Genomic DNA, 12,206 nt, shown 5'->3' with positions numbered 1-12,206 from the left:
CCTCAAAAAGCAGCTACAATAATTTCTCTCATGTTGTCAACAATATAGTTGGTCGAGTTTTTTAAACACTGTCTTTAACATATCCCCATAAAAAAAAACAGACTAGATAAAATCAGGAGCATTTAAGTATTCTATTAATTGGTGAATGCACACTGCAGTCACCAACTAATAGAATCATATCAATTTTCTCTGATGTAGGATAAGTTTGCATTTTCGGCAAATTTCTGAGAATTTTTTTTGTTTTAACTGACACAAAATGGATAACTAGTTGTTGAAGTTGGATTAATTAGACAGCTATGTTGAAGTAACGTTAGACCATATCACAGCCACCTAGATTTTATCAAATAATAAAGATCTACTCAGATCAAATCATGTAAATGAAAATATCTAGTAAAATCTTTGTTTGAGGGGTAGGCAACCTTAATAGTATTTTGAAGAGACATGGGGAGCCAGGAAGGAGCCTCCACGTGTGTATTTTCGCAGCAGCCAAATAATAAGCTAGAAAATGCCGGCGCTCCCTGGTAACGATGCCCGCAAGGACATCGGCCAATCCTTCCACCACCGGAACTCAATGCAAGAAGCTAAGAACAGAAACAAAAGGCACTTCTCAGAGCCATCTCTGACAATTGCTAGCCTGAATGTCGAAGGATTTACCCGGAACAAACAAGACCTGATCTCCCAACTATGCCAAATTCACAAATGGGACATATTATGCCTACAGGAAACGCATAGAGATGAACAAGCGCACAGGCTTAAAATAGAAGGAATGCGACTCGCTATCGAGGCACCACACAACAAATACGGCAATGCAATCTTTGTCAAGCCCGACACTAACTTAACCTCCACAGGCAAAACTGTAATGAATGGAACCGAGATTCTCACCATAGAATGCGGACCTTTCACGGTACTACGAACTTAATATGCCAGGAGACTTCGGAAGCCAAAAAACCCAATTTATCATAGGCGACTTCAACTGCCATAATATTAACTGGGGTTATACAGAAACCGACGCGAACGGCTCCATCTTGGAGGAATGGATGGAAACAAGAAGCTTCCAACTGCTCCACGACTCAAAGCTACCTTGCTCCTTTATGAGCAAAATCTGGAAGCGAGGCTACAACCCAGATAACTGCTTTATTAGCAGTAACATCCAAGACTGTTGTGTCAAAAATGTCTATGAAGCTATCCCCAAAACCCAACACAGATCTATAGGCATCCAGGTCTTCTCGGTTGTGAGATCTGCCACGGTACCCTTTCGTAGAAGATTCAACTTCAGAAAGGCTAAATGGGCGGACTTTACCGAGGAATTGGATAAGGCAATCAAAAAGGTCGACGCTACACCTAATCACTACACGGACTTTGTGGACACTCTGCGCAAAATATCAAGAAAACATATTCCAAGAGGTTGTAGACAAAACTTTATCCCAGGGCTGACTAGTAACACGAAGGACATACTAACCAAATATGAAGAGCTATATTCCAAGGACCCCTTTAGTGATGAAACAATAATATGCGGAACAACTCTGATGACCACACTTAGCGAGACAAGACAAAAAAGTGGATACAGTCCCTAGAAAGGATGGACATGAAACACAGCAGTAAGATAGCATGGAACCTCATCAAGAAACTTGATGGTGACCCCAAACAAACCCAGGAACCATCCAAAGTAACAGCCAATCAAGTAGCCCACCAACTCCTCCTAAATGGAAAGCCAACGACAAAAGGTCAGAAAGCACGACTGAAAGTTCTCCTTTTACAATAAAGGAACTCAACGATGGCATAAATACGCTGAAAAACGGGAAAGCTGCCGGAGTCGATGATATGTGCGTCGAACAAATCAAACATTTTGGGCCAGACACAAAAGAATGGCTCTTATAACTCTTCAACCACTGCCGAGAGAATTTCAGGATACCAAAGCTTTAGAAAAAATCAAAAGTAGTTGCCCTCCTAAAACCAGGGAAAGATCCCAACTCTGCGAATAGCTACAGACCAATCTCGCTGCTGTGTCATCTATTTAAACTATATGAAAGACTGATACTAAATCGAATTAGCAACGTCGTCGATTCAAAAATCATACCCCAACAGGTTGGCTTCAGACCTGGGAAATCATGCACCAATCAAGTCTTAGCGCTCACAGAGCATATAAAAAAGGGATATGAAAACAAAGGAATTACGGGGCTGGTCCTTGTTGACCTAACCGCTGCCTACGACACCGTCAACCGCCGCAAAATGCTGTCAAAAGTATATAACACAACAGGAGACTACCAATTAATGAAGATAATAGAATCACTCCAGCAAAACCGTCAATTCTATGTCACCCTTGAGGGGAAAAAAGCCGCTGGAGATACCAAAGAAACGGCCTAGCCCAGGGAAGCGTGCTGGCTCCGATTTTGTTTAATATCTACACCAACGACCAGCCAGCACCGGAAGACACAAAACACTTTGTATACGCTGATGACCTGGGCATTACGCCTCAAGGAAGAACCTTTGAAGAGGTTGAAGCAAGGTTAGAGAGCGCTTTAAACGCCATGTCTGCCTACTATGAGCTGAACTCCTTAAAACAAAATCCTTCCAAAACACAGGTCTGTGCATTCCACCTTCACACACGACTAGCAAACCGCAAACTTAAGGTCGCTTGGAACGGAGAGACCCTGGAACACACAAATAAACCTGTGTATCTTGGAGTCACACTCGACAGATCTCTAACCTACAAACACCACTGCGAAAAAAACCGTCAAAAAGTGGCTGCGAGGAAAAATATATTAAGAAAACTAACCCACAGTAAGTGGGGCGCTAAACCTGATGTCCTAAGAACGACGGCACAAGCGCTATGTTTCTCCAGAGCCGAATACGCCTGCCCTGTCTGGTCAAGATCGGCGCATGCCAAAAAGGTCGATGTAAGCCTCAACGAAACTTGTAGACTTGTGACAGGGTGCATGAAGGCTGCTCCGCTGGATAAACTGTACCAAGCAGCAGGCTTTCACAGCACTAACTCACGTAGGGAGGCACATTAATTCAGCGAGAAGTTTAAAAAAACATTCGACAATCGTCATCCACTTTTCGGGCAATACCAAGAATCTAAAAGACTAAAATCCAGACGACGATTTCTCAGCAGCCCCCTGGATGGACCACCCACAAACTATCCTCTGTCAGAAAGCCTGCCGAGTGGTGCCTCGTCCAACTTTAAAACCTGGAGAATGTTGAACAGCATAAGAACAGGAGTTGCTCCGGTAAAAAAACAATCTGATCAGATGGGGCTTTGCGCAACCAAATGATGACAAATGCGACTGTGGGATGATACAAGATATGGAACACCTTCTAAAGTGCGTTAATTGTCCTGCACATTGTAACTCCGACGATTTATGGCAAAGCAAACCCGAAGCATTGGACGTGGCTCAATATTGGGCCGAGAAAATATAGAATGTTCCGGTCACGAAAAAGTAAAAAGTAAGTGAAGAGACATGAATTCTCCATTGAATATCGGAATAATATACTGGGTGTCTCATTTAAAATAAAAGAGTAACATGCTTAAAGGTGACCAATGTTCAATATTAATTTTGTCTCACCCCGTATAACTTTTTGGATAAAGGTTTAATTTTATTTAAAGTACAATAGTTAATTTAACTACATATTAGGCTATACCGGGTAAATTGCAATTTAGATAGCTTTTATTGTAATTTAAAAATTGTTCTTTATTTCTAGAAAATGTTAAATATGTCAAAAACCTTACATTTTAGTTATATACTTCTCTTATAAAACTCACCTTTATTTTTCTCCCAGAATCCGAAAATCAATTAATATATAGGGTGTTCTATTACAAAAAACACAACTTTGATATGTAACTTTTTTTAGGGACACACTGTAGAACTCTCTATATTTTTTTAAAAAGTGCTCTGAATTAACCTACATATGCTCACAAAATTTCATTTCAATACATACTGTCGTTCTCCTTTGAGCCTCCGCGGCGTATGAGAGGCGCCATCCTGTATAATAAAGCCAAACACTGAGTTTATCAATTAAAGTAGATATCGATATATTTATATACACAGTTTACTAATTTGCAAAATAAAATATTGCAAAATAAAAATAATATAATACTTTAAATTAGATGAAAAAAAATTTTTTATGTCATTGCGTTTTTAGTATTTTTCTATGCATATTTTTGCTTTTATAGTTTACCACAGCTCCAACATAAACACAGCTATACCGGGTGCGTCTCAAAACTGGCTCAACTTATAACTTTTTATTTTTTATAGATAAAAAATCGAGATTTGGCATGTTTGTATATGACATAAATTAGATTGATTATTCAATTGTTTCGGGTCATTTCCTGTTTAACCGGAAATTACTACAACTTTTGGTTTTTAAACGGTATCCTCAGTATTTTGTTACTTTAATCGATAGAAAATGACATTCTGAATAGAATGACAACATGCTATTCGTAACAAACACAACATGCCAAAATTGCAACATGCCATTCGTAATGTCAATTTGACTCGAAATACCAAATGTGTGGTACCAAATTATTCGTGAAAAATGCTTTTTTCAAATATGCTAATGAGCCACCCTCTTTCCATTTGAAAAAATTGAGATATGATTAAAAAAGTGTTTTGGGCATCTTTTAACCGGCCAGGACAAGACACTAAAATCATTAGAAGATCAAATCTATTTTTCTAAGGCTCCTTCATTAAAAATTAGTGTTTTTAACATAGCCACTCTAGATTGAATTTTAAAATACGATTTTTTATTAAGCGAGAATGTCAAATGTTGACATATGATATGTCATTCTATTCAAAATGTCATTTTCTATCGAATAAAGTATGAAAATATCGAGGGTGCCATTTAAAAATCAAAAGTTTTGTGTGATAAGAGGCGACATGTCCCTATCATTTAAGTGCAGTAGCTCTATAGTTGACAATAGACACTAACAGTCATCTGTAGCTAGATACTAGTTGGTCACGTAGGCACGAATATATCTGCACATTTTCTAATTGTTGTAACCCCCTTTTATTGTTATTTCGTAACACGGAATACTACTAACTAGTATAGTTTTATTTCAAGACCATAACATATTACATGGTGTCAGGCTGGTACGGGTAAAAATTCCGCTAGAAAAACAATTAAAAAGAAAATTGTAAAAAAATGGAAAACTTGTTCAAACCCCCAGAACCCCTAGTCTTAGATGGAAATGTTGCAGAGAATTGGAAGAGATTCAGCCAAAAATTTGATATATTTTCAACAGCGACAGATCTAGAGTCGAAATCTGAAGATAAGAAAGTGGCCGTCTTTTTAAACCTGATAGTTGACGAAGGACTAGAATTATTTAATAGTTTCAGTTTTGAAAATGGAGACGAGAAAAAGTTAGATAAAATCAGAGAGAAGTTTCATGAATACTGAAGTTTCATGAACCAAAACTTACTTTAGAAAAAGCAGTAGATGTTTGCAGAGCAACCGAGTCAAGTAAATCGCAGTCAAAAATATTAAGAAATGAAAGTCAAGTCGATGCTGTACAGAAAACCATGTAACTTTTGTGGGTACAAACATGGCAAGTTTGGTAAATGTTCTGCATATGGGAAAACATGTGCAAAATGCCAAGGTCGGAATCCTTTTGCTGCTGTGTGTAGGAAAAAAGAAGTCAGACCAGAAAGAAACAACAAAACCAAGGAGAAAAAAGTTCATGAAGTTGAAGCATGTAGTTGCAAGGTGAATACTGAAGATGATGACACAAGTGATGAGTATTTTGTTGATGGTATACAGTCTATCGGGTCCGTAAAAGCAAACTTATGTTGGAAGCAGGAGGTATGTGTTAATAATCAGTTAGTTGAGTTCAAGTTAGATACAGGTGCTGAAGTGAGTGTATTATCACTTAACTTGATTGAAAAATTGAAACTGAAAGATAAAATAAATAAAACTGGAGTTACCCTTGTATCATATGGTGATAATAAGTTCAGAATTAAACCACAAGGTGAAATTTTATTAGACTGTAAAGTTGGTGAGAATGTGACTCATGTTTTATTTATTGTAGTAGATACACTTGATCAATTACCTTTACTTGGACTCCAGGCTTGTGGAGATTTAAAATTAATAAAGAAAGTAGCTACAGTATTAACTACAGCTCTTTAAAAATATTCAACTGTTTTTCTCAAGAGTTGAAATGTATTATTAATTGAAATGGAACCATACAGTGTTAAAGATTTTTTTTTGTAACAAAGATGTAATCATAACGTAAGTATGTAGAATAGTTGTTTTGATTTGTTTTTGTTAATTTTCTGACGCACATCTCATCTAATTCATTTTAGAACATTCGACCAATATACAGTAATGAACCCATGCATGCGAAATCTGAACACTTAAAACGGCCATCATAAGGAAACTGCAGGTCGCTCAATGGAACGAAATATGCTGGGAATAATCAAGGGAGACTGGAAAATAATAGAGCGGATACGACAAAAGACCCAAGTAATAGATTACAGAGTCAAATCCCTCAAGTGGCAATGGGCAGGACACCTGGCAAGGTGTTTGGCAAAAAATTAGAGCATGGTACCACAGAATATCTAGCTACGCAACAGAAAAATACTCGAAATGAAAGAGCTAAAATTGCACAAATAGAATACTAGATGGCGCGACAATATCATAATCAGAATATAATTAGAAATTTTGAACTTTCGGTTTTGGATCGACGGCTCGTCGACGGCCTTATAATAGCTCGGCTAAATATGCACAGTTGCCAGATTCAAAAAGACTTGAATTGGCATCCCATTCTTTTTATTGTGTATAATGCAGTATGTGTTTCTTTCTATTCTTCTTTTCTTGTCAGATACACTTATATTAATTATGCCTTTGACTATTAAAATAGTTTTAAGTATATTATTACAAAACATGTACATTTTTAATATACACTACCTTATAATGTTAACTAAGAAAATACCTTTAATTACCTTTAAAATTAATAATAGACAGGGCGATTGATAGTGATATTTATTAATGCTGGAACGTTAGTAATGAAATATAAGTTTAATAATAATGGAAATAATTTATGAAAATGCAGTACAAAAAATGTTAACTGACTAAAAAATACTATAATAACAAATTTCTTCCGTTTGCCACGTTATTTCTATAGACCTAGGTAGATTTTGAAAAGTGACACAGGTAAAATGAATAATATATTAGTTCGGCATAAAAGCTGCTGTTACGACATCGAACAATAAATTAAAATTCGTAAAATAAATTAAAATTATTAATTAAACAAATCTTTATAAAGAAACGCAAGTATACCAAATTTGGGCCCAATCGAACTCCAGGAAAAGATATCATAATAGTGTACTATATATTATGGTACTACTCGATATGCTTTAAGGTACCATAATATTGCAATGTCACCGAAGATCCGTAGTATACCAAATTTAAGAACAATCGAACGTCATGAAATGGTATCGTAATATGGTACTATACAGGCTTTTAAAGCCTGTCTCCTTTTGCTACCTACAATTTTATACATGTAACGAGGCTTCTGTTGCGTAGCTAGATATTCTGTGATGGTACCTACGAGGAATCAAGAGGTCTAGAAGAAGACCGAACCTGAGATGTGACCAGGATATTCGAAAGTTAGCAGGGATAACTTGGGCCCGCATAGCCAACAATAGACAACAATGGGCCCAACTACAAAGAGGGTATGTGAGGGAGGCTACACCATAATTGGAAATGGTTGAATAAGCTGAAAATGATGACGTATAAACCTAGTCTATGGCTGCGTGGCGTAATGTGTGGCACTGTTAACTTAAATAATCTCACAAAAATGAATTAAACTGAAGCGTACTTACTTTTATTTATTAATTCCAAATGTATTCCAACAACAGTTTCTTTGGTATACCTTCTAGTCCACCAGCTTGGGGTGTAAAAAGATTCTATTTCTTCTCCCGTACTCATTTTACTAACAATTAATTTACTAATTCAATAGAGATAAATCAAATAAAGAAAACTTTTGGCACGATCAAAAGTTTATTAAACCTGAGACCTTTATTTATTTAATTAGATGTTTAGTAATTATGTAATTTGATTTTAATTTGAAGTGGTCAGTTTTTACAATATATGGTGGATCACTTTATTGTTTAACACATTATGTTGTGTAGAGTGTGTCTAAAGGTGTACCTAATTTCCTTTTTTTGGAGAAAATGTTTCATTTTGAGAATAAAAAGACATGGTGTAATATAATTAAAAAATATCTTAAAATTGCCATGCGAAAAAAATTGTTGTTTTAGCAATATGATTACGTATATTCCTCCCGTAATATTATGATGGTTCGAATTAAATTGAACATATAGGATTTAACTCAGGACCGTATCTAAACAAAATTTTTGATTGGATGTTTAAATTTAGAAATGTATTTTACAAATAAACCCAAATTCTACGTCTACATTTTACCCCAAAACGTTTTTATAGTAACTTTTACCATCAAAATTTCATTTTAATCACTAAAGTACTTGATTACCTGATGATTTAAATGTTGAAATCCTCAAACTGTTTTACGAAGAAAATATGAATCTTCTACTTAAATTGTTTAATCGCATCTACAACACCGGAGAGATACCTAAACAATGGCTGCAATCCACATTTGTAACGCTCCCTAAAAAGTCAAACTCCAAAAGATGCAATGAGTATCGTCTGATAAGCCTTATGTGTCATACATTAAAAGTGTTTCTGCGTGCCCTGCACTCTAGAATATGGAGAAGGATTGACGAAAATATAAGTGAAACTCAATTCGGCTTTAGAAGTGGGCTGGGAACCAGAGATGCTTTGTTCTCAATACAGGTTTTAGTCCAAAAATGCCTCGATCAGCAGACAAGTGCCTTCGCATGTTTCATAGATTATGAGAAGGCATTTGATAACGTGAAATATGACAAGCTGATACATTTACTGAAGCGTATTGGGTTAGATGGCAAAGACATCAGAATCATTAGAAACTTATATTGGAATCAGTCAGCTTATATAAAAATCGGAAATATGTCAACAACGGATATAGAAATTCTTAAAGGCGTCAGACAAGGATGTATATTATCGCCACTTCTGTTTAATTTATATTCTGAATCGATATTCCAGGAGGCGTTGGAAGATTTAGAAGTGGGAATAAAGATGAATGGTAAACCTATTAATAACATCCGATATGCTGACGATACGGTGCTCTTAGCTGGCAATGAGAAGGATTTGCAGTGCCTGGTGGACAGAGTTAGCAGTATTAGTCAGAGTCATGGTCTTAAAATAAATATAAACAAAACAAAATTTCTGATAATCATAAATTTTAAACAAACAAAATATCGAAAATATCAGGATACAAGTGGAAGATCAAAATATAGAAAGGGTAAGAAGATTTAAGTACTTGGGTTGCTGGCTGAATGATAAATGGGATCCTGATGAAGAAATCAAACATAGAATTGAAATAGCCAGAAACACTTTTTTCAAAATGAAAACTCTACTCTGCAACCGAGACCTGAATCTGACTACTCGATGGCGAGCTACCAAATGCTATGTACTCTCTACATTGTTATACGGAGTCGAGGGATGGACGTTGAAGGCACGGACCATGTCACGCTTGGATTAATTTGAGATGTGGTTATACCGACGAATGTTGAAAATATCCTGGACCGAACGAATAATAAATCTCGAAGTATTAGAAAGAATGTGTAAGGACCAAGAACTATTAACTACAATAAAACGACGGAAAGCAGCATATTTTGATCATATTTTTCGAAATAACAAATATAGTTTCCTACAGCTGAACGTTGAGGGAAAGATTGAAGGACGACGAGGCATCGGGCGTAAATGGTTTTCCTGGTTGCGGAATTTGCGCCAGTGGTTTAATATAGGAGAGGCCAGTGCAATTATCCGTTTGGCTCAAGACAGGGAGGAATTCCAATTGATGGTCGCCAACCTCCGATGAGGAGAAGGCACACGAAGAAGAAGAAGAAAAGTACTTGGAAGAAAATTATAATAAATCGAAAAATTATTAAGAATTTAACACTCTGTAGCTACGAAACAAAGCAGAATCGAACCTATGTTGATATGAAAAATAAATCTTATTTTTACGTGAGGAATCTCCCCACCAGAGATGGCACATGTTTTTTGAAACACCCTGTATAATTACGGCTGATAAAAATGCCTAATCTATACAGCAGATGCTTTAACATCAGGAACCCGTGAGTATTATTATCTATATTATCCCCTGAGATCTTAATATTACATTGTTTATTATATATAATATTATAAGTTTAAGTTTACTTGCAAGTAACTTAAGAGTCAATTTCACTAGTACGAGAAAGTAGCAAAATAAGCATTCGGCATTCAACCAAACCAAACCAAACTGGTTAGGTATTTTTACGCAAATGAAGAAGAAAATTAAAGATAAAGGATTATACTATATCTGTCGTATTGTAGCACATTTTTAGACAACTTTCTTTATTTTTAAGATTTTGATGGTCAAACATCAACAAAATATCCCTTATGTTTGGACCAAATTTTATCGAAAATAAAGATATAATTTAGAATTCCGGTACATTACAGGGTTGTTCACCACATACGACACGGAGTATTGTAGCTACATAATTAGATTTTTACAAATTGTAAGTTTTGGGTTCGTTGACGGACTATTAGAGCTACAATTTATTTTTACAAGATACAGAGTGTCCCAAATAAATAAAAAATATCAAAGTTGTATTTTTTTAAATGGAACACCCTGTATATTATTACATTTTTAGTTTCTACGATTAAAATAAAGGCAAATTTGATTAAGGTTTATTACACTTAACCCTTAGCGGCTTTTGAAATATTTTCAATTTTGTGAAATTGCAGTAAAAATTTTAAGGCTTCATTTCTCCAAGGGTATCAAAGTTTTTAATACTAAATATTTACTGAAGTTTATTTATTGATCAGTTATTGTGTTGCAATAATAAGAATAATACTACCTCATACAGAGTGTCTAAAATTTTATTTTAAATAATTGCTAGCTTTAAACGGCAATAAGTTGTTTAATTTAAATGAAGCGCCCTGTATATTTTAGGAGAATCAGATGCATAATTTAATTGTCTATCAAATTGTACTATACCACTTTTTACCTATCCCTTCAAGTTTTCGTAGAAAACATTTATCAATATACCCATGGAATATTGACTTTTTGATTGTTTTTAAAGCAACAAATGTACAAAATGTACAGGCTAGTAATATTGTCAAGACTTAAATAGATGTCAACTTGGGTTTAGATCAAATTGGGAAAAAAACACAAATAATATAATTCTAGTAAATAAAATATAATTCGATTAAACCAATTTGATATAGGCCCAAGAGATCGGTTACCTGCATGACATCGACCCAGATATGTTTTTAAATAACATTGATAATTAAACAATTAAAATACAACAATCTCGGGTCGATAATCAAACGCAGGCTACCAAAGTTCGATTTCCTCATGGTCATAGCCGGGTGAATGTAATTAGATGAAAACAGATTGAACGACGTAACCGGCGATGACCACGAGGGATAAAAAATATAAAAATGTATGCTGAAGAGAGTCGGGGGTTAGTCCGTCGATGTGAGTCGCATTATTACGGTCAGTAATTCGCGTTATCAGTCCGTCAGTAGAAGACAGCGCGGAGTGAAGATGTTCCTGTAAGTACTTCTTTAAGTAAACCGTTAAGTCTTGGCATTCCCCAAAATTGTTATATATTGTGAACTTTATATTAAATAAATGCATATTTTATTCAATGGTTGTTTTGATTGAGAGAGAGAACCTGGTATAGCGACCCTAGCAAACAACCCCAGCTAGGTCGCGACAATATTATCGTTTTTAGCAAAATGATAATAATGATAATAATACTAAACTATTTAAATCTTTATAAAAGAGTATACAATTAATTAAATATACCACCATTATTTCCGCCCAAATACTAATTAATTACATACTTAATTATGCTCGTTAATAAATTATTCTAAATAAATGTAGATTTGAATCAAAAATCAATATAATAATAAGTTATAAAAATGAATGTCTCTGTTATAAATAAGCATTTGTCAAAAAATGAAATATCATTTTTGATGTGTTACTTTTTACCACACTGTCTAAAACACATAAAAAATTCAGTTTTTTAGTATTTGAAGCAATTATTATTAATAAACGCAAACAGTCAATTAATGTAGTTTGAATACTGGAATTATATTAA

At 35.1% G+C, this 12,206-nt stretch overlaps 1 protein-coding gene across 2 annotated transcripts in view; it reads right to left on the bottom strand.

Annotated features, from left to right (window-relative positions):
- Positions 1-8,011, bottom strand: part of LOC115883924 (kynurenine formamidase-like) — a 48,834-nt gene extending 40,823 nt beyond the window's left edge. The window contains exon 1 of one of the 2 annotated variants that reach the window (XM_030902355.1): positions 7,821-8,011. In XM_030902355.1, the coding sequence (XP_030758215.1) occupies positions 7,821-7,926 (106 nt within the window). In that variant the 5' untranslated portion in view covers positions 7,927-8,011. The remainder of the gene's footprint in view (positions 1-7,820) is intronic. The other variant, XM_030902354.1, reaches the window with a different exon arrangement.
- Between the last annotated feature and the right edge of the window lie 4,195 nt (positions 8,012-12,206).

Source organism: Sitophilus oryzae, unplaced genomic scaffold (assembly GCF_002938485.1).
Source record: "Sitophilus oryzae breed Bouriz unplaced genomic scaffold, Soryzae_2.0 scaffold_2006_pilon_pilon, whole genome shotgun sequence".
Classification (NCBI taxonomy): Eukaryota; Metazoa; Arthropoda; class Insecta; order Coleoptera; family Curculionidae; genus Sitophilus; species Sitophilus oryzae.
This window is presented reverse-complemented; position numbering and strand designations above follow the sequence as displayed.